This window comes from Megascapheus bottae, chromosome 3 (genome assembly GCF_031878675.1).
Source record: "Megascapheus bottae isolate mThoBot1 chromosome 3, mThoBot2.hap1, whole genome shotgun sequence".
Classification (NCBI taxonomy): Eukaryota; Metazoa; Chordata; class Mammalia; order Rodentia; family Geomyidae; genus Megascapheus; species Megascapheus bottae.
In genome coordinates, this window is record NC_143511.1 from 71,679,899 (window position 1) to 71,704,232 (window position 24,334).

The 24,334-nt window shown below is 38.1% G+C and overlaps 1 protein-coding gene and 1 long non-coding RNA gene across 8 annotated transcripts in view; one reads left to right on the top strand and one right to left on the bottom strand.

The window, feature by feature from the left end:
* Musk (muscle associated receptor tyrosine kinase) overlaps window positions 1-6,001 on the top strand; it is a 101,451-nt gene extending 95,450 nt beyond the window's left edge. For all 6 annotated transcript variants that reach the window (XM_090329174.1, XM_090329172.1, XM_090329176.1 and 3 more), the window contains 2 exons: window positions 1,333-1,481; window positions 5,319-6,001. In XM_090329174.1, the coding sequence (XP_090185300.1) occupies window positions 1,333-1,481; window positions 5,319-6,001 (832 nt within the window). The remainder of the gene's footprint in view (window positions 1-1,332; window positions 1,482-5,318) is intronic.
* The window catches only part of LOC150065771 (uncharacterized), a 122,615-nt gene that overhangs the window by 74,402 nt on the left and 23,879 nt on the right, over window positions 1-24,334 (bottom strand). The window lies entirely within an intron of this gene.

Sequence of the window (24,334 nt, forward strand, 5' to 3'; positions counted from 1 at the left end):
TATAGGAAACCTAAATATATCTTCATTCCTATATAGTTCAAAGTGTAAGAAATCACTAATACTTCAAATGTATTTGCTTTAGACAAAAGAATGTTTATATCAAACTATAATTTTATACATTTATATTAGTGAACAATTCTCAGATTTACTTGTCTTTTGTTTTCTTTTGCTATTTTCATGTTTCATTTAAAGCTTTGAATTTGTGTTTTAAGAATGCAAACTTTGATATTGTAGACAAACATCAAGTGTAGACAAACATATTCATGGAATAGCAAAACAAAATAATGCAAATATTCAGAAAAACAATGAGTTCAAGAAAGAAGTAGTTAGAAATCCAGTATTAGCTCAATTGCTGCATTGTATGAAATGGAATAAGAGGTCCTTCTCTGCATGGATACAGCCCCATAGACACACAGCTGGGCCAGAGGTGGACTTGGTCTTAATCACCAATTGTCACTGTTGATCTTGGGCAAGACACAATTTCACTTCTACTTATAGTTACTCTGGTATTCAGATTACATGAACAATAAGCATCTTACAAATATTTATTGGAAACCAATAAGATATAATTTTGGAATCTATGGAGCATATAAGGACAAGTAAAACATAATTCCTGATTTCAAAGAATTTAGATTTTAATTAAAAACCAAGGGATGATTCAAATGGCAATGATACTGGGAGGCAGACATGGAAGATTATAATTGGAATCTTTCCTGGAAAAAAATTAACAATAACCTATATTAAGTAAAAGCCAGATGCAAAAGGGCAAGACTGTGAGAGCCCAACTAGGCAAGAGAGGTAGAAAGATTTCAGTTTTAAGGTGGCCTCAGAAAAAAAAGCCCAAGATTCTATGTGAAAAATAACTGTAGCTAAAAGATTAGTTGTGGCTCAAGTAGTTGAATACTTGCTAGGCACCATTAGGGAGGGAGGGAGAGTGGGAGGGAAGAAGCGAGAGAGAGAGAGAGAGAGAGAGAGAGAGAGAGAGAGAGAGAGAGAGAGAGAGAGAGAGAGAGAGAGAGAGAGAGAGAGAGAGAGAGAGAGAGAGAGAGAGAAGAGAAGAGATCCAGATAGATATAGAAAACTAATCACACTGTAGAATCACTCTAACAAATACTGTGTTTTCTTTAAAATTTAATCTATGTTGAGAATAACCCCACTGAATTTTCTTAATGTAAGTCCAGGAATTTTAAAGTATAATGTATTGTTTTCATCTTCTCATTTTATCTCTGTGCAAAGGACTGGGGATATATATATATATATATCAACATGGCAAATACAACAAGGGTATATATAATCTCTCTGACCTTTGGTTCTTTTCCATATATCTGCCAGGGCCCCTGGCTTGCTTCCTTATGAACCTTTCACCATGGTAGCAGTAAAGATGCTGAAGGAAGAAGCCTCTGCTGACATGCAAGCCGATTTTCAGAGAGAGGCAGCCCTCATGGCAGAATTTGACAACCCCAACATTGTGAAACTCCTAGGTATGAAACTCAAAGTGTGGAAATATATTTAATCAGAAAACAAAGGCTTTCTGCGTCCTTTTTTTGTATTTCACTTAGTTATGCTTTTGTCTCCCTCCGAAAAGCAAGATGTCTCTATTCCTTTCCTAGCCAAGACTCTTTACGTAGGTTGTATGTTCTTTCTGTGCCAATCCTGCAATCCTGTAAGACATTTGATGCTTAAAGGAACCATCTCTTCCCATATCCTTGCTTCCATCGTTTTCTTTCTTCGTTGTTTCCCACCTGTGCAAGAAAGTACTTAAACTATTATCCCCATATAGAAATAGACACTGCCTCTCTATTAATGTCTAATAGTTGGTGTATTATACTTGTAAGTTTTAATTATTCATTTTCTTCTCCAAATAGAATGCTCATCCTAGTGTTGACATTTATCTAGACTCAGAAATTCAATAAATGTTAAATAACTAGTTTGTATAGTTATATAAAAGCAAACACTTCAGAACTCCCATCTCTTCTCTCATGGGGTTTACAGTCTTATTTGGGGGAGGCAAATAAGAAAAACAAGCTCATAAAATATGGTATGTTGGAAATTAATAGGTAAAGACTTTTTTGTGATACTGGGTTCTGAACTCAGGGCCTTGCACTTGAGAGATAAGAATTCTATTACTTGAGCCTTGCTTCTAGAATGTGATAATCATGCAAAGATCATCTGACAGAAAGTGATATTCATTAAAAGTCTGGAAGAGGTAAGGAAATAACAACATGGAGACATTGGGAAAGAGCATTCCAAGATGACAAGAATTTACAAATGTGGCAAGAGTACCAGGTATGCTCAAAGAATATGGGAATGGCTAGAGCAGAAGGAGAGAAAAAGAGAATTATTAATGACAGTATCAGAGAGGTAATATGATGGGAAGGTAGGAAGATTCATTTAGGCCTTCTTAAAAACTGGCTTGGACTCTAACCAAACTAGAAATCAACAGGAGAGTTTAATTTAAGACTATAACATGACATGATGCATGTAACTCATAGCTTTCTACAACTTCTTTCTATCTCTAAAATAACTAAAAAAAGAAGGGTTGGAGGTGTGACTCAAGTCATAATTTACAGCTAAGCAAGCAACCTGAGTATAAGGCGCTGATATCACAACCCCAGGTCTGCCAAAAAGGGGGAAGCAGCATGGAGAATTCTAACATTTATGGCTGCATGGATGAATGAATGAAGGTTCCATTGATTAAACTGTGGAAAACCCAGAAGTAGATTTATTTTATTTTGGCCAATCCTGGGGTTTGAACTCAGGGACTGGGCAATGTCCTTGGGCTTTCTCAAGCCACAGCACCACTTCTGGCTTTTTCTGTGTACATGGTACTGAGGAATTGAACCCCAGGCTTCGTGCATGCTAGGCAAGGATTCTATCACTAAGCCACATTCCCAGCGCTGTAGGTTTACTTTAGTAGAGAAAATTAGAGGTCTTTCTCAGATACATTTGTTTGAGATGCTTATTCTGTTTCCAGACAAAATTAACCAGTTAAGTAGACATGAAGTTCAGGAAATAGCCTGATTTAGATATAAATCTGAGGTCATTAGAGTATATAGACTACTTAATCCATGAGGCTAAGTAAGACACTTAAGAAGGGCAAACAAAACCAAAACAGAGAAGAATTAGTCCAAGGACCAAGTCCGGTTCATTCCAACATATAGAACAGGAAAAAATATGAATACAAAAAAAAACTGATTGAAAAGGAAAAGGTAATTGAGAAAGTAGGATGTTCTGGATTCCAAAGAAACTATTTTTAAAAAAGCAAAGGTGAACATGATAAGTGCAGTGAGCCACATGAAAGGAGGACTAGAAATGACTGCTCTGTCCGTATTGCTACGCTGCTATGCTCCTCCACCATGAGTTTTGTTCCAGGGGCTCCTTTTCCTACTCCTCCACCTGCCCTACTCTAGAAGATTCTGCCCTCTCCTTCTTCTCACTCTACATTTTTCCTCCATACAACTCTTTTTGGGCAAGTTTCTGTCTTCTCCTAATATTCTGATAAATCAGAAATATTTCCCTCCTAAGCATCAGGTATAAATTACTGTTGGACCGGGTGCGTGGCCTAGTGGTAGAGTGCTCACCTAGCATGCATGAAGCCCTGGGTTTGATTCCTCAGTACCACAGGTACAGAAAAAGCTGAACATGGTACTGTGGATGTTAGCCTTGAGAAAAGCCCAAGGACAGTGCCCAGGCCCTGAGTTCAAGCCCCAGGACCCACAAAAAAATTACCTATTATTTATTAGATGTTTGTGATCACTAAAATTTTCAGAAGGGCTGGGAGTTTGGCCTAGTGGTAGAGTGCTTGCCCAGCATGCTCAAAGACTAGGGTTCAATTCTTCAGTATCATACATAGAAAAAGCCAAAAGTGGTACTGTGGCTCAAGCGGTAGAGCTCTAGCATTCAGAAAGCCCATGGACAGTGGCTCAGGCCCTGAGTTAAAGCCCCAGGACTGGCAAAAAAAAATATTTCAGAAAACCACACCTGATAATACATTTGAAACTACATAACATGTCTGAGATTTTGTCTTCAACACTGACCCAAGCATTCTAGTCTAGAATTGTTAGGAAGAGTTGACCATACATGAGGAAAGTTAGATTGTGCTTGCCGTGTTTAGCTTGGTTTAACACTTATCACACTCAAAACATAGAGCCCAGAGCCCAGAAAAGGTACTGAGGAGAGATACTACTCTTGCCTTACCTAACTGAAGGTTTTAAAGTGATCTGCACTGAACATCAGACTCATGTTTTCTTCCTTCAAAATAATTTTTATTGTTCTCTAAGATGTCAACTCTGCATTCACATATAAGTGCTTGTGATTTTGTAACAACTTGAATCCCTGGGATTGATTCAAGAACAAAGTATGCACAATTGGCAAATTTATGATTACTGTAGTAGCATGTTTATATGTCACTTCTAAGAGCTTCTATTACCCAATCAGAACTTTAACTTTCATTACCACTTTCTAAATGCTATATCTGAATTCCTCTTCAGCATCTCTAAATATAGGGTCTTTTTTATTTTGATTACATGTAACTGGTAGTTATTTTTGCATGGGGTTCCCCTAGTCTCATAATCTCTTGAAAGTCTACCATTTAAATATGATAATGGCAGTAGAAGAATTGGAAAAAAAAACATAAAGTTAGAATTTGAAGATTTTCAAATGCCCTCCTGTCATTCAATATAAATCTCCACTTATATTAATGCCATTTTGTTTATAGAAAAAGATCAACAGTAAAATAAGCCTAAATTGTAACACATTTTACAGCTGCCATCTAAATACTTTATCTAAGGATCTTGGATTGTTTTTGTTGTTCTTTCCAAATGCATCTCTTTGTTGTCATTCTTCAGAGTAGTAAACCAAGACTGAGTGGTTATGTCACACACTTGGAACAGTCATTCATGAATCCACTCATTAAACATTATTAACACCTACTTGTGATATATATATATATAGATATACCTATATATATTCGGCATGGGACATTTAAAGAGGAATAACATATAATCTCATCTTCCAAAATGCTAAAATATTCGAGAGAAATCACAGATAAATGAATGTTTGTAAAGTAAGATTGCCACTGGGTGAAAGGACAATTTAAGGGAAAGCTAACTGGAATGGAAGGGTCAGGAGCTGAGGCACCCCAAGAAGAAAACAAATAAGCTGAACCTCAGAAGGTAATACAAGATGTTTACACAAAGAAATGGGTCAGAATTTCATTAGATTTTGTCAGCAAAAACAGGATCCCTTGTTTTCTGACCCGCCCATTCCCTATGTCGGTTTAGAGGATCATCTAACAGAGTCTGTTATTTTGGTTCCAGGCGTGTGTGCTGTTGGGAAACCCATGTGTCTGCTCTTTGAATACATGGCCTACGGTGACCTCAATGAATTCCTCCGCAGTATGTCCCCTCACACAGTGTGCAGCCTCAGTCACAGCGACTTGTCCATGAGGGCTCGGGTCTCCAGTCCGGGACCTCCACCCCTGTCCTGTGCAGAGCAGCTTTGCATTGCCAGGCAGGTGGCAGCCGGCATGGCTTACCTCTCTGAGCGCAAGTTTGTCCACCGGGATTTAGCCACCAGGAATTGCCTGGTAGGAGAGAACATGGTGGTGAAAATTGCAGACTTTGGCCTTTCTAGAAACATCTACTCAGCTGACTACTACAAAGCTAATGAAAATGATGCCATCCCTATCCGGTGGATGCCACCAGAGTCTATTTTCTACAACCGCTACACCACAGAGTCGGATGTGTGGGCCTATGGAGTGGTCCTCTGGGAGATCTTCTCTTACGGTCTACAGCCCTACTATGGGATGGCCCATGAGGAGGTCATATACTATGTGCGAGATGGCAACATCCTCTCCTGCCCTGAGAACTGCCCCCTGGAGCTGTACAATCTAATGCGCCTGTGTTGGAGCAAGCTGCCTTCAGACAGGCCCAGTTTCCCCAGCATCCACCGAATTCTGGAACGCATGTGTGAGAGGGCAGAGGGAGCTGTAGGCGTCTAAAGTTGAAATAGATGTTTAAATACTACAGTCTGTTCTCAGATTCCTTGAGCCAGAAAATTCCTATACACAAGGCTCAACAAGACCTTGAGAGTCAAGAATGACATGTGATCAAAAGACTCATTGCAACTGACGACTGGATATGTGGGTTAGAAAATGTGTCAGACTGAAACAGGTAACCCTTCTTCCTCCCAGGGAAAGTTTATAACACAAACACCACAAGAAGCTGTCATTTTGCTCAGTTCCTGAGTAAGTGGACAGCAGAGTAAGATTCAGTTGCATTCAATTTTATTAAGAGGTGAATTCTGAGCTTTCTTTCTTAATAGATAATCTTATCCACTGTGAAAGTATCATGTGCTCACACTAGAAATTTTGATCAAGTATAAGGCAAGTAAAAACAGAAATTATTCTTTCAACACCCAGATATGGGCCTAATATAAGGGTTTGCTGTTGGGGTCTTTTTTTGGACATTTGTGGGATTTAATGCATAATTTTATTTGTTTTTTATTCTGGAGTTAGGATAACACTTTTTTGGGTGGAGGCTCCTAAATGTTGCAATGGGATATCAGCCCCACTATCTTCTCACTGTGGAACTATCCCTTTTCTGTAACCCTCATTAGGAGTATAATCTTCTGTTTGATTCCCACAATTTTTCTAAAAAGAAATTTGCATTTTCTCATGCTGTTTCTTTAAAAATGTTATTGGCAACATTTCCTTTGCCTTCATCTTTATTTCTTCTTTGTTCCAGAACTTCCTATCATTTTGTGATTATTTAATCATTTTGTGCCTTTTATTTCATATAGATACTAAATACCCTGACAAAAATAATAATGTCAAACATAACACTGGAGACTGATATAGCTATACCTGTAGTCAGGTATTAGCTTTTTCTTCTGTATGTACCTTTGAATCCACACTTTCTTTCTCTCCTTCCTTCCTTCATCTGGATTTTTGGAGATAAAAGTCTCTTAATTTTGTCTGACTGGACTGGCTTTAAAGAGGGATCATACTGTCTCAGCTTCTTCAATAACTAAGATTATAGGCATGATCCACTCCTTTGTAGTTTGTCAACTATTATTTTTATCACAACAGTCTCTTGTCTCTTTAAACATGATGTATATGAGACTTTAAAGAGTGCTCTAGGGCCTTATTTCCATATTGATGCTTTTGTGCATTCTGATTTTTTTCTTTTAGAAATCAGTTCTATTGACTATAGAATTACTATAATATTGCTTGGTAACTTCTTCATGGCACATTAATCTAAAATCTCGCTACATAATATGAATTTTTTTCAGTTCTTAATTCCGAGACCTTGTGGCTAAGATTTCTTAGTGAAAGCCTACTCATATATTTTATTTGACACAAATAATACAAGATTTTTCTGACACAGCATGAACCCCATTTCTCCTGAGAGGCAAACAAATAGAAAAGAGAAAACAGCAATCTACTCCATACAAGTTTGCTTTAATTCAAACTCATTGGCAATCTGGCAGACTTGCTGATAATTTGGCCAATGAAGGAATGGTCTGAATTCTTAAAAGTAGATTTTTTTTTCAACCATCTGTTAGAAATCTCCACTTGAAAATTCTCTCATTTGCCTAATGCAACATCTTTGCTGGGAAATTTGCTAGTCTTTATTCATCGTCTAGGCAACCAAGACAAAAATGTGGAATTCACCCTAGACTTTGCCCTCTTCTTCATTTCTACTTTTTTAAAATCAGTTTTACTTCCCAAACTTCTCTTCCTTACACACTTTTCCCTTCTATTTAACAGCTAGTTACTCAAGCTCTCTGTCCCCACTGGTCCATTAAATGATTTCCTATCATTTGAAATCTGATCAGATTACCTGAACTAAGATAATGGCAAAGAGGTACTTACAGTTCTGATTCATAAGTGGGGGGTAAGGCTGTCAGAATATATGATTGAGACCAAATCTTTAAAGTTACAATCACAAGACTAAAATTAATGCTGTTCTTCAAGGGTCAAGGAATAAAGTTAAAGCATAAATTCAAAACAGCCAGAAAGCCAACAAAGTAGGAAATAAGAGAACATTCCCAAGAAATGTTCATCAACTTTAGAAGGAGCATTTATTATATGTTTTATATATTTGCCACCATGGACCATATGTGCTCTGCAAAACATGAAGATGCCTTTAGGTTTTCCTCAGCTTTTATACTTTCATTGTAAAGACTTGGAAGTCAAGCCAATATGAAAAGCTAACTTCCAGAAAAGCAATTTATGAGCAATCACTCATAAAAATTATGAAAACCATTCAATTCTCAATATTTAAAGAAACTGAAAACTAAAATAAAGATAGAGCTAATAAAATAAAGGTAGGGCTAATCATTATAGTAATACTAGGGATAAATTTTGAAAGCTTACCCTATATATTCTAATGCCTTTACATATATTAATGTAAACCTCACAATATCTCTATAGCATTGGTATTATCTTTACAACCATTTTTAAGTGAAGAAACTGCCATAGAGAGATTCTGTAACTGGTCCAAGATCCAGTTAATAATCAGAGCACAAAAAAAGTGCTCAGAGCAGAACAAAGCATCAACCACACATTGGGGGAGTTCCAACGCAGTAAGGAGAAAGCAGCTGGGCCTATTAGATACTGGGAAATGAGTTATCAGCTGTGTATAGCTTCAAAGTCCTTGCTATCACCCTCATGGGTTTAGTTTCCTATGCAAGTCTTTTGAATACAAAAAATACATGTTAGCATAGTCAGTGTAGTAATAGGTAGGATGTTCATTTTCTTCATGAGTTCAACTGCATTTTCAAGGTCACTAACTGGTCCCTTTTGTGTTCACACTAACTCTCTAGATGCATTATTATGATATTGCTTTTTTTAAAGTAAATTTTTCCCCATGATAGAATCATGGGAATACAAAAGTAAAAAATAGGATATGAGAAAAAAAAACCTAGCACCACTTCTATCACCTGCCAGGACAGACATTAGCCAGGCACCAGCAAGTCCTTTTAAGTGGTCACATATAAAACTTGGTAAGAGCATGAGGTCCTTTAGCATAAAACACACACCCAGACACACAAACACACAGACACACAGACATACACACACTGCTATCTGGATGAAACAGAAAAGGATAGTATCTTTCTACTTTACAATATATTTCACATCTCTTCTTTTATTAAATGTACTTCTAAATACTCAGTTTGGCTTCTAAATAATAATCCATTTGATGGATATACAATAACAACAAATTTGATAAATTTTTTTGTTTTGTTTTGTTTTTGACTAAACATGTCAGTCCTGGGGCTTGAATTCTGGGCTTCGGTGCTGTTCCTGAGCTCTTCAGCTCAAGGCTTCTGCTCTACCACTTGAACCACAGAGCCACTTCCAGGTTTCTGGTGATTAATTGGAGATAGTTGGGACTTTTGTGCCCAGGCAGGCTTTAAACCACGATCCTTTGATCTCAGCCTACTGAGTAGCTAGGATTACAGGTATGAGCCACAGGCTTCCAGCTTGATATTTTTTTTAACTTTTGCGATTTTGTGATTCTTATCATTACACATTAAACCCAATGATGATCATACACAGTTGTATATGTATATCTCTTTAGGTCTCCCTCTTTTTTACGGTGGGAGGGACAGTACTGGAGTTAGAGCTCAGGGCCTTGTACTTGCTAGACAGGGGCTGTACTGCTGAGTCACATTTCATCCCAGCTCCTATCTCTTTATAGAAATTCTGACAAAGAGGATGTCTAGTTCACTGGGCATCACAATGTCAAGAACTTTGTTATATATGATCATATCCTCAAAATCCTACTTTCATCTCTGACTTGTATGTGAGATATCATGCCCCTAAACATTCTCTGTCATAGACAATTAATACTCTCTTCTTCATGAACTTTTTGTTTATCTGGTCATAGAAAAAGAGAATCTAATTTCAATTTTATTTTTATTTTATTTTGATTATTTATTTATTGCCAGTCCTGGGGCTTAAACTCTGGGCTTGGGCCCTGTTCTTGAGAACTTTTGTTCAAGGCTCTGCCACTTGAGACGCAGCAACACTTTTGGCTTTTTCTGTGTATGTGGTGCCAAGGAATCAAATCTAGGACTTTATGCATGCTAGGCGAGCACTCTACCACTAGGCCACACTACCGACTCTCAATTTTATTTTTTGAACTACTAGTGAGGTTGAACTGTTCTTGGTCAGAGGTCATGCATAGTTTTTATTTTGATAATTGCCTGTCAACCATTTTGTTGTTATGCTCATTTTCTAATTAAGATATAAGACTTACTTTATAAAAAGCATCTATACTTTTGGTGCTTTTTAATGTATTGAAAATTACCTTTCTTTCTTCATCATGTACACATCCTCAAGGTACTTCTGTCAATTTCACCAATACTGAGTATATTTGCATTGTAACCATTTATAATATAGTAGCTTAAAAATTTTGTTTTATAGCTTATATGTTTCTTCTTTCTAGCTTGTACATGCTGGTTATGTTGAACATTTTCAATATTATGGAGACAACTGACTTACCAATTGACTTCCTATGGTAATTTTTCTATTGAATGTATCTTTCTCTTGTTGCTTAGAGTTAAACTTCATCATACAAGTTTCAGTCAATTCTTTATGTTAAAAATATATACTCTAGGCTTCAATGTATATTTTGCTGTTTTTATTAACCAAGAAATAATGGCGAATTTTCAATCTGCTCAAGTGATTATTTTTCTCTAAGTGTTAATATGTTAATATGTGTGATTGGGTGAACTGATTTCCTAAATATTGAGACTTCTTTGCTAGTCTAAAAATAAACTCTCTTTGGGTGTGTCATGTCACTCTCGTATTTAACTACCAAATTTTACTTATTAACATTTACTTTCATCCGTACTTGCTAGTTCATAAAACAAAAAGCTTATACTTTCTATGTTAATGAAAACGTCATAAATTTTGGAATTCGTTTTTTATTTTGTTTTGTTTTCCTGAATGATTCTGGTTGGTGCTATGGTATGGCTATGATTGTGGAATGTCTCCTAAAATGGCAGAGGCTGGAAGATTGGTCCTGGCTCAGCAGGGTTGAGAAAAGAATATTTAAAAGAATAAGGCAAGCCAGGTGTGGTGGTTTCACGGCTGTAATTCTAGCTACTTAGGAGGATGAGATCTGAAGTTCACAAGACTCTTATCTCCAATTAACCACTAGAAAATCAGAAGTGGTGCTGTGACTCAAGAAGCTGAAGAACTCAAGGACAATACCCAGGCACAGAGTTCGGGCCTTACAAGCGACAAAACAAAACAAAAATAAAAAACAATAGTAGTAGATGATTAGGTCATTAGAGACATCCATCTTCTAAGAGATTAATGCTGGTCTTGGAGTTCGTTGTTTTTCCAAGAGAAGACTGTCATAGAGTGAGGCCAGCCCAGGCACTTGATCCCAGCTAACAAAAATGAATTCAACTCACTCTCAGCCTTTTGCTATAACTGTTCCTTTATTTTAAAAAATGTTTATTTGCCTCACAGTTCTGATGGCTGAAAGCTCCAAACAATGTGGTGCAGGCCCACTAGCTGAACTGCAAGGTAGCAGGAAAAAAAAAAAAGAGAGAGGAATTGTACTAGACCTAGGAGTACAAATTTGAGGCTAGTCTGGGCAAAGAAAACAGCAACACCCTAGATCTAAAAGAAAATAGAAGCAAAAGAGTTCAAATTCATGAAGCCTTATGTATAATCCTCAGTACCTAAAAAAAACCAAGGGGCTATAAAATGAATTAACTGATGTGTAATAGACTCTATGGTGAGCACAAATAGCATAATTCTTAAAAGAAAAAAAAAGATCCCAACAAAAATAAGTATCAGGAAATGGGTACTTGCCAAGGGGAGAGGGGTAGAAGCATGAAAGGAAGGGAGGGAGAGAACACAGGCAAGATTTCATTGTACATAAAACAGGATTGAGAAATGTAAGGGAAATTGTAGGTTGAAGGTGGGAGAGGGGCTGACGATAACACAGATCAATACCCATTGTACATATAAACTGTTTTGTTAAATGACAAGAAACTTCAATCTATAACCTAAAAATTAAGTTGCATAAGGGATTAGAAGGGGTAGGGTGGGAGAGGTGGGTGAGAATGTTGTAAGGGGTGACAATGATCAAGATGCACTGTATTCAAAAGCTCCTTTGTGCAACTACATAAAGATAATAAAAATATTAAAAGTAAAAACAAAGCATTAAAATACAAATAGGTGATAGAGAACATGAACAATTTAGAGTGTTTTTACTCAAATATCTTCTAAATATGATTTTAAAAAGTGAAAAAATATTTCTATGATTAGTACAATTAGGTGACCGTATAACTATTTATACACTGCCAACCAAAAATATTATTTTATAATTTAACTTGATTATACATTTTAATGTAGATCAATTCTTTTTTCATATATTTTTACTGTAATTAATAGAAGGGTTATATTATATTCACCGGATAGAAGGTGCATTACTTCACATACACTGATACCCTTTCTCATGTCTTGGTCCCCATTTTCCTCCCCTCACCCCCATAAACCAATTCTTTTATTGTCTTTATTTTATGGCATTTAAAATACCATGGGATCTTTAAACGATCTTCTGTTACATTTATTTTTTCCTTCCCCTGTCTTCTGTTTCTCTTCTTCCCTGCTATTATTTTCCACAGAGTCTAATGATCTTTTATTTATGTAATTTCTAATGGGGAGTTGTCTTGACTCATTTATTACAGAAGTGGGGTTTCTTCACAATTTTGTTGGTATATTTACCCAGCATGCCTCCTGGCTACCTAGGGGTTTAGCGCATGTGGTCAATGGAGAGGGTACGGACAGCCTAAGCCAGACACCTCCAAATTCCTGAAGTGATAAATCTACTTTGAAGATGAAAAGCGTCAGTGTATTCCATGATTGAGGGAAGCTGCTATGCCCTCACTTCTTCTGTTCCCCATGACAGTCTGATATTGTCTACTCTGCCTTCATACCTAGCTCCACCATCTTTACCAAGAACCTTCTAAGCTCATCATCCATTTTATTTAGAGTTCATAGGGTTCTAGGTAGCTGTGAAGCCTACTGGTTCATTTTCTCAGTATGTAACTGTCTAGTTGAGCATCTTGATTGACAACTCCTAGCTCAGAGCATAAGGCTCTAAATAGGAAATCACCAACACCTGTCTTGTGTATACTGTAACTATAGTCTACATTGTCAATGGTTTGGATCATCAAAATATTTTCTGCTTGCCAAGGACCAGAATCATCAAGATATATGCATTTAGAAATCTTTATTTTTTTATTTTTTTTTGCCAGTCCTGGGCTTGAGCTCAGGGCCTGAGCACTGTCCTTGGACTTTCTCAAGGCTAGAGCTCTACCACCTGAGCCTCAGCACCACTTCCGGCTTTTTTTTATGTATGTGGTACCAAGGAATCGAACCCAGGTCTTCATGCATGCTAGGCAAGCACTTTAACCACTAGGCCAAACTCCCAGCCCAGAAAGAAATCTTTATTTTTATATAGATCACTATAGCAACCATACACTACTCAAATCGTTTGGGGTCATTAACATAGGGGAAAAGTCAAAATATACCAAGAGGAAACATCTATAGGTATGAGAGTCTGATTAAAAACATAAGACTTCACCACTGCATTCCTTTTTTTCTTTTGTGGGGGTAAGGGGGTCATGGGGCTTGAACTCTGGGCCTAGGCATTGCCCCTGCTCTTCAGCTCAAGGCTACTATCCTACTACTGGAGCCACAGACCCATTTCCCCTTTTCTAGTGATTAATTGGACATAAGAGTCTCACAGTCTTTAGTGCCTGGGCTGGCTTTGAACCATGATCCTCAGATCTCAGCCTACTGAGTAGCTAGGATTACAGGTGTGAACCACAGCACTGGCCCACCACTGCATTTCTTACCACCATAAGTAGGTGTGCAAAAGGTAAAATGTTTTGTGTTGTGCCATTACAAAAGCTTGAATTTAGGACCTTAAACTCTCACATTTTGTTGGTGGGCTATAATTTGAGCCATCACTCTACTTCCAGAGAGAGATGAGAGAATGATAAAAGGGGTGACACTGATTAAGATGCATTGTACTCAAAAACTAACAGGTTGAATCAAAATCCCTCTGTAAAGATAATTTTAAAAGACAATTTTTCATTTAAAAAAAGATACAAGCCAGGCACTAGTGGTTCACACCAATAATTCTAGCTACTCAGGAGGCTGAGATCTAAGAATCAAAAAGCCAGCCAGTAAAGTCTATAAGACTTAACTTCTAATTAACCACCAAAAAACTGGGAAGTGAAGCTGTGACTCAAGTAGAAGAGCTCTAGCCTTGAGCACAAAAGCTCAGGAACAGAGCCCAGACCCTGAGTTCAAGTGCCAGGACCTGCACATATGCACGAACACACGCGCGCACACACACACACATACACACATTCACACATACACAGAGATACAGATGTGTCGAGATGTTTGCCTTCCTTTCTAAAAGATATGTCATCCAATTATGAAACAAAATAAACATGAAGGAAATTGTGGACTTAATGTCTACCATATTTTTATGGTCTTAATTAATATTGACTTAATAACAAATTCATTATTTTCTAAAACAATGTTAAGCAATGTGAATTTTAAGCCTTTATAAATCTTTCTTACTAGGTTTCTTATAATTAAAAACTTCTCAGAGATTCAACTAGGATAGCTTTTCTTGTAAGCTTTATCATTATACCTGTAATTACACAAGTGGTTATCATGACACCATGTCCTCTGGAAAGCATACACTATATTTGGAAATGTGCACAGAAGAGAAGAAACCACCTGCACAGTCTAAGGTTATGTCAGAAAGATGTCAACCACAGAAAACACCAGACTGAGGTATACACTGTCATTTTCTGGGGTGTGTTCCTGCCTATTTAGAGCTGTGATTAAAATTAGAAGTGTTGAAATAACAGTGCTTTCCGATTTTTTTAAAAAGGCAATGTTGGCAGTATGGTGGCCAATACTTAACGCAAGTATGTGTGAAGCATGATTTGAATGTATCTCCACATTTGTGCTTTTGGTTTTGATTTGTCTTGTCTTTTTAGTTAATGGGATGTATTTGTCTTAGGATCTTAGGAAAGACCACTGAGGGTCAAGAATTCATTTTATCTTCACTCATTCTTCTGACTCAGAGATCACCTTTGCAGAGATTCACAATGATTCAGTCCCTCATTTCTGTGCCCAAGTTTATTTGATAAAAGAGCAATATTAACTTCAGCCACTCCTCAAGTTCCTTTCAGAAGTGAAATCAATAAGTAATAAAGCACCTGAAGATGAGACCAACTGGCAGAGTAAAAGCCCTGAAAAAGCAGAAAACCACAAGGAAATTCTATTTCTAGCAAGAAGGCAGAGACCAATAAGTGAGAAAACGTTTTTTATATAGTTTACAGGAATGAGTCTCTAATATTTTAGGGGAACTGACTGTATCCTGGTTGTTGTAACTCACCAAACCAATATCTAATCATGAAATCAGCTTTGCAAAGTTTAGTCTTTCATTATTTTGTGCTGCTTTTTTTTTTTTACTTATTGGTGATATTCTATCAACTTGAGCCCCAATTCTACTTCTGGCTTTTTCTTCCACTGTTAACTAGAGATGAGTCTTTCAGATTTGTTTGCCTGAGCTGGCTCCACATCTTGATTTTCAGGTTTCAGTTTTCTGAGCACTTAGAATGGCAGGTATGAGCCACTGATGTCTAGCTCGCTTGGATTTCTTGCTCACTACCTGAGAAATGCCTCTAGCCAAGATTTTGGCTACATTTTTATTAGACGGAATGGAATCTCATAGACATTTCTGTACAGCATCAAATCTTGATGCTTCAAATCTTAGCCTTCTAAGTAGCTTAGATTACAGGTATGAGCTGGCAGTATTATTCTCTAGGTTAAAAAAAAATCTAGAATAGTGCATGTATTGAGTTGGAATTTCATTGTATTTGCTCTCATTGTTTTAATTTGTATATAATTTTCTTCTTAGATAATTGACGTATTTAATCTGATTTTATAATTCCTGTGTTTCTTACTTAAAAGACAAAAGATTCACACTTTTTTTTTGTCCGTGGTGAGGCCTAGGCACTGTCCCTGAGCTCTTCGGCTCAAGGCTTTCTCTCTACCACTTGAGCCACAGAGCAACTTCCAGTTTTGTTGCTAACTAGAGATAAGAGTCTCATGGACTTTCATGCCAAGGCTGGCTTTGAACTTCGGTCCTTAGATTTCAATCTCCTGAGTTGCTAGGATTACAGGCATAAGGCACCAGTGCCTGGCACACAGTACTTTTTACTGGCATCATTGCATTATTCTGATTTTAATTTGCTTTAAGTGGTAATATATTCCCTCAGGTCACATCAACGATTACATAAGTCCAGTCAACAGGTTTCTTCTTTTGGGGACTTGTAGTAGAGGCTTTGTTCTAATTTTCACACTAAACACAAAATCACTAAACATCACATATAAAACAACATGAAGTGAGAGGTAGAGACTGAACAAGTTGTCTAGGAAAAACACAGACCAAGGAATGACATACTGGTGAGTTCTCTGGGGTTTCTTTTTGCCTGAATATCTTAGACTCGGTTTGTAAAGAATCTGTCAATAGCATCAGTCCAATGTGGTATGTACTAAAAATTCCCAATGAACGCCTACTATCTTTAGTTAAAGGACCACAAAAAGGAAACCTTAGTAAAACAGAAAGCTTTCAGGCAAAATTGCTCTTCTTTAGCGAAACACCACGGGAAAGAAAGAGCGTGGCCTCCACCTATACTAGCAAAGCTCTAGTGGGAGCCCCAGATTTCTCTTACAAGGCTGCAATGAGGGGCTTAAACTCCTCACAGGTGAGGTGTCACAAAATTCCTCTCCAGGAGCTTAGACTTTTTCTTTAACTGTATTCTACTGTCAGGATAAAGTATAGATGTGTTGCAATTAAATTCCTCAGGTAGTGGGTACATTCCTTTTTGAATCTTGATACCCCTTCTCATGTAGGAGCTTAGACTTCTGTCTCCACTGGGCAAAAAAAATACGCAAAGAAGAACTATTTAAGACAATTCAATAGGCTAAGGAAAGTAATTCCTGCACTTGATGTAATCTGATAAAAGGTCAATACTAATAGATCTTGATAAGCTACACAGATAGTAATGGAATAGTATGTAAGTAGAGCCCCCACTCGCAAAGCAATACAAATATACCTTAAAACATGATAGATACATAAATCAAAATCATTTTAAAAATGTTCAAGTAACCCACAGGAATGCAGGAAAAAGAAGAAACAAGAAAACAGAGAAACAAAACACAGAAAGATCAGAAAGCAAATAAAATGATAACCTTATGGCCAACCCTAGTGATAGCTACATTAAGTGCAATGATTTTTAAGATTTTAAATGCTTAACAGGTTTTCCAGTCCAAGGTGCAAAGATGGCTCACATGCTTGCTTTACCACCCAAGGGCTCTATGGACTAGAGACCTTAGTACCTTTCTCTAAGATGGAAAACAGAATCATGCTGACAGAAAGCAGAGCACAAGGGCGGGGGGATAAGAGGGCAGCAATGAAAGAGCACAGAGGATATAAACCATTCTTTTTAGTGAAACTCTTAAGAGACTAGAGATGATTGTCTTAGATCTACTAAGGCACATAAATAGCAGGAGGGACTCCAGATGGTGACCTTTCTGTCCCCAGTCCATACCAGATCAGTAAATACTCTGATCACCAAAATCAATCTTCTTTTCACTGGTTTCTTTTCTTCAAACTATCCATGAGTTTCTATTCATTCCCCTGTTAGCTACTGAATGCTAAGCAATCATTGTCTATCATAGATCCTGGAGAAATATTAGTACATCTTGCATTTGGTAATTTCAATTCTAGTGGAGAACAAACGGAACATCACACAGACAGAAACAGAAACAAGATCATAGTAGTGAGTGTTGTTAAGTCATGATTATTACACAAATTAATTCATGTCTCCCTACCGGCTCACCATAAATAATTTTGTTGGTAGGTGAAGGGTGATTGACACTCTACTTATCACAAGTGGTGAGCTGCTCACTGCTGTTAGTGAGGAATCTGACTCCAGCATCCCATCTTTAAAGGTTCGCTTTGCAGGACCACTCTTGGAATGCTCTTTCAAGCCACGTCTCCAAGAAGCCAAGACTGCTAAGAGGAAACCTATGTACATGACAGGTGAAGGTATGGCCTTAGCTTAACTTGTACCAAAGAGGCTGTCCTGCCAAGAGGTTATAGAAACTGAATAGTTATTCTCCTGCATATACTTTGAGTATGAGCACCCTTAGGTGGTTGTGGGGGATAGTGGAAGTAGGTCATATCTCAGGCATCTCAACACAGGCCAGCCCAGTCATTCAAGAGCAATCCTCTTGAGAAATGTGTTGGTCTGTTGGTATGAACTCTTAGTGCTAAATTCTATAGCAGCTTGAGGATGAGTTCCAGGCCTGCAAGGGTCTGGATAGGACAATTAAAGAATTTGACTCATCATTCTTGTATTATCCTCATCTTCGGCATTCTAGTTTAGAGAATTTGGCCTTATAAAGGACTTCCCATCTGCTTGCTACACAATCTTCTTCATGTGGCACAGATACAGACTGATCTTCTACCTTAACAACAACAGCAAAAATCCTCAAAATCTCCAACAACTTCACGACATCCGTATGTAACTTTCAACTTTTCGTATTCCCTCTTACTGGGGGCTTTGAATGATTCTACTGATATTTAGAAGGAGTTAAAGGATTAAGCACATAGAAATTGAAATCTTAAATTGGAAGTCTTTAATTTCTTGATTTCCAACCTTTAGATCTGAAAATATTGTTATCTACCATTCTGTTAAAGAGTAGTAATACAGTAGCCTTGTACCTTGAAGACAATTCCTCTTAATATTGCTATCATAGAAAGCATACATTAGGTTCACAAAATCCATTTCTTTTGGTTGTTCCAGGATCCAACCTTCCTTTCTTGTTGGAGAAGCAGTTTGAACTCCAGAGGAAGAAGCAGATTTTGCCTGGTTATAAGCCAGGTGCCAGTGACTCACACCTGTAATCCTAGCTACTCAGGAGGCTGAGATCTGGGGATCATAGTTCAGAGCCAGGACAGGCACAAAAGTTTGTGAGACCCATATCTCCAAATAACCACCAGAAAACAAGAGGTGGCTCTGTGGCTCAAGCCTTGAGCTGAAGAGCTCAGGGACAGTGCCCAAACCCAGAGTTCAAGCCCCACCACTGAAAAAAAAATTGGTCATAAGCTTCCTATTTTACATTTTTCCCCCAACTCACTAAGTCTTTGCTATAAGAAAGCCACTACTGGTATAGTGATAGGCAATATATTATGTCCATTTCTCAAATGCTTTGGAATCCTCAAAGTGTTGCAAATGCATAGAAGAGACCAGGAAAGAAGATGGAGGAGATTATGGGGGACAAAAAGAGGAGGTAGAAGAGGTACAAGAAGAAGAGGAGGATGAGGAGAAGACAGAAAACAATCTTCTATTCCCTTAAATATTTTCAAAATATAGTACATTCCTAATTTTTCTCATGGTTGTAATCTAGGCTGGCAGCATTTAAGAAGAAATTAAAGTTTTTTCCCCTAACTTTAATGAAGGGCATTCCTAGAGGGCTTAAGCCTCTACATGCTGGAAGTGCAAAGGAGAAAGTGTTCCAGTTAAGAGTCTGATAAACTATAATTCTTTCTGTTGTCAAAGATTTCACATCATTGCTCTCACTTGGGAAAGTTCTCAACACACATTTGACAATACTTCCCAAACACCACAAACTATTTGTTCAGCAAAGAAAACTCCAAGTTTGGCACTAAAGAATATAGTCCATCAAGTGGCACCAGTAAGTTTCACTTGATAAGAAGTCACATTTTTTTCCCAGCAGTATTGGGGTTTAAATTCAGGGATTCCCATTTGCTGTACAGGTACTCTATCACTTGAACCACACACTAGCCCTATTTTGTTTTACTTATTTTTCATATAGGGTCTTGTATGTCTGCCCAGGATTGCCTTGGATGACAATTGTCTTACCTCCAGCCTCCCACCTAGCTAAGCATAAGCATGTGCCACCATGTCTTGCTAATTCATTGAGAGGGTACTGGCTTTAAACTGGGAATTTCCCAATCTCTGTCTCTCAAAGAGCTGGGAATGCAGGCAGGGTCACTGTGTCCAGCCTCATAGAGACTCTACAGAGTCTCTAGGACCAACACCAACAAAAGGGGGCCCAAGGTAGACACTGAGATTACAAAGACTTTACTCATGTTTTTCCCTAACTAGGATCTTTTTTGTAGGGTGAAAAGACAAAGGAAAAAAGAGAACACGGTGAACTGTGCCTATATCCTTCCTTTTAAACTATTTTAATGATATCAATAACACTCAAATCTCAGTTCTGAGACAGGCCCTTTCCCAAGTCTCTCCACCGAAGAGCAGGATATGCCTCTTGTGTTCATGCCTAGGCCAGAGACTGGCCAAAGGTCCTGCTGTCAAGAAGACAGTGAGCATGAATGTGGGCACAATATGGGCAGTTAAAGGATGAGGAAGAAAATGAGGAGGGCTGTCAAACCAAGTTCACTTCTTTCCATATCTTAGTGAAGAGCTTAGGTGTGTGTGTGTGTGCAAATGTGTGCAAGCAACAGTATTCAATTTGATACTAGAGTTCTTGTGGGAAAAACAAGCCACATGTCTGTGTATGTATTTTTCTCATAATTTTATGGGATATATGTTTAGCACAAAATTAAACAACCTGCACCAGGCCAGGCACCTGTGGCTCACACCTGTAATCATAATTACTCAGGAGGCTGGGATCTCAGGATCACATTTCAAAGCCAGCCCAGGCAAAAAGTCTGTGAGATTCATCTCCAATAAACCACCAGAAAACCAGAAATGGTGCTGTGGCTCAACACGGTAGAGCTCTATACTTGAGCTGAAGAGCTCAGGGACTGTGCCCAGGCCCAAAGTTCAAGGCCCATGAGTGATCCCCCCACCAAAAAAAGAAAGAAAGAATAACCTGCACCAGGTCCTATAGAAGATAGTGGGCCTAAGATTTGATCCCATGCAACATGGTTCCAAAATCTGTACTTTAACCAGGTTACTGCTCAAATTTAAGTTGGCATCCCTTTGTGAGTTTCCACTTGCGATAAATTGACATGCATTAATTTCCGGTGGAATTTGATTTTTAAAAATCAAGATCTTGCCAAGCCCAATGGCTCACACCTATAATCCTAGCTACTCTAGAGGTTGAGATATGAGAATCACAGTTCAAACCAAGCTTGGGGGGCAGGCAAGTCCATCAGATTCTTATCTCCAATCACTCATGAAAATAGGAAAAGAGAAAAATGGAAGTAGAGCTGTGAGTCAAGTGGTTGCGCACCAACCTTGAGCAAAAAAGTTTAGGGATAGCACTCAGGCCCTGAAGTACCAGTACCAACACAAGTACAAGTCCCAGTACCAGCACATAAAATTTAGCTGGGCACCAGTAGTTCTTGCTACTACTACTCCTTTAGCTGTGGCCATCCTGGGGACAGCAGCACTCTAGCTGATGGACTGATTCCTTCTTCCAGGTACCCATCCTTTTAGCAGAGCTTGATTCTTTTGGCAGTGGTCCTAGAACAATTGAGAGAATCAAGAGAAAGGATATGTAGGAAAAATTCTCTAAATATGTAGTAATTGGGAAAATGAGAAATGTCAACATCTTGTTTTCCAAAGCTGAAGAAATAGGTCATTAAGACAGATTATCAAGTCAAAGATTTACTCTCACCCAGAGCAAGTATAGTAAAAGTAGCTTCCTTATTGCTTTTCTCAGCATTCCTATGTATTGTGCTAAGAGGAAATCTACCTTTAGCTTACTACTGTAAACTTAGTTCAGTAACACTGTTGAAACAGTACACTTATAAACTCAGTCATTTCATGTGAAACCTTGAGGCTCTCACATTCCATCTTGGCTCTCAGGATGGGATCTGGGCAAGTACTAACAGATCACCTGACCTCATAAAATCAGATACAGAGGTTCCAGGATGACACGTGATGCCTCTGGATCCTTGCTGATTCCTACAGCAGAAGCTCTGAGACATATCAGTGTGAATAGCCCAAGTTGGCAGTCCAAGACATGTGGCTCCACTCTAAAGCCTCTACCTCCTACCTATCACAGATAAAAAGAAATGAAGTAGTTTAATTGGAAACTGCACAAAAGCTGAGACATACTTAGGGTACAAAAATGCAGTGTTAAAAAGTTCATATGAAGACAGTGGATTTAGCAGGTATTTTCTTCCAGTAGATGCTAAGAGCCCCAAATAATTCAAAATATGTTCTTTTTTCTGATATTTGGATTATAGTTACAACAGCTCTCATGACTTGATAATCAAATGAAATTCAAGATAGAGATAAATTTTCCATTGTCTTAGAAAAAGGAGCATGCTATCTTAAGTGTATTGAGAGAACTTGAAAATGGCATTGGACATCATGTCAAGTGAGAAGGCTCCCACCAAAACTTCAAGGCAAGGGAATGAAAGAATTGCTCAGCCTCTCTGAATTGTAAACTCACTGAGGAGGGCAATTCAACTAGAGCTTTTGTTAGTGGACAACTCCTGGCTATAGACCATCAGTATGACATGGGCAATTTGCCTGAAGTAGTTGGGAGCCTAGAAGAATCTCTTGGGCAGAACCATTGGCCTGTGAACTATTTATTTCCAGTAAATTCCTTTGCTGGAAGCAGATGGAAGGATTGGGAGGGGAAGAGATTTCAAATGACCCCCTCATTCACATATAACTATATCTTTCACAAAAACACCACCAAAACTTCTAAAAACTGTGAACATTTTCAAGGGCACAAGGATCTACCTAAAGTTATGTTAAACCTATGATTACCATGAGAAATTGGCTCTTGGAGTACCAACCACCAAAAGGCAACTGGAAGTGAGCCTAATGAATGGGCATCTTTTGAAAGAAATCTTCAAATTAAGTTGGGTTTTTTTTTTTTTGCTATAAGAGATGCTTTTAATAAGACAACAGTATAATAAGATGTTATATACAATGGATATGATTAAATATAAACTGATCTCCTTACATTCATAAGCTTGAAGATATCTTTCTTGGTCATCTTCATGTAGGAGTGACTTACTATGGGGCTTTACGTTTTAGATAAGCTTCTAGTTCAAGACAGAAGAGGAAACACACTCATTTGTCTCATCACCTGAGGCCTCAGTTGACTACAGACTTGATGTAAAGTAGATAGGGTCGTGCTGACAGATAACACAAGCACAGAAAATAAGAAAATGATTCTGTCCAGGTGGAAATCATTCTTTCTGTCCAACCTTGAGAGGTTTCTGGCCAGGCAGAGGCATGTATCAAGTGGGAGGGGAAAGAGAAACAGGGTATCTTTCACCAATCTCATAGCTATTCCTCTTAGCCATGCATTCCATTCCCAGGACCTGACTTGATGAGCAGGCTCTGCATTTAACCTCGAATAAAAGCTATTTTTCTAAATTACTTTTTAAAAAATCATGTGTCTGGGTGAATCAGGATGGATCAGGATAGCCCTTGTGGATGTTGGTACCTCCTATCAAAACACTCGTCATAGCCAGGCACTGGTGGCTCACCATTCTACCTCATAGGGCAGCTATGTCATGTTCAGTAGAATAGTAATAAAGTCCTATAAACTGAAGAGACACATCAAATGTCTCATTTGTGAGTACAGAGAATCATCTTAGTTCCCAAATCAATCACTGTTATTGTTGGCTCTTGTGTCATTGTATCTGACACACTGTATCTGTAAAATGAAGATTGATCAGCTTAAATATCAAACTCTCAGTCATCATTCTTAGTTCAGCGGGCTGAAAACATTTAAGGAAATGAATAACATCACTTCCACTGCCTAAAGACTGAGGGATGCTCTGAGTTTTCTACTTCTCCCATCCACATTTCTCTGAAGTCAAGAGGCACTACTTCTGCTTGGCAACGGAGAAGCTGCCCTCTCTTATTTCCCAATGTCTCCCTTCTTTGCCAACATAATTTTTCCCAGGCAGGAGCATTCAAGAGAAATAAAAGTCTCCAAAAATGGGAAGAGAAAGAGGGAAATCACACAGAGAAAGACCCTGGCAGTGCTCAGTCAAATGATTCAATGTTTGGCTAAGGACCAGCTGCTGACAAACATATAAGAAGATTAAGAGATTGTGTGTATACTGAAAAGTTCACCAAAGGGAAAAAAATAACTTTAAAACCTCAACTAGGGGGAAGAAACTAGTTGAAAAAATAAAGCTATTAATTTTCCATACAAAATTATCTATTAACCACACTTCATAAGTTCTCTCATCTCATAAGCAAAGTAACCCATACAATGAAATTTCAC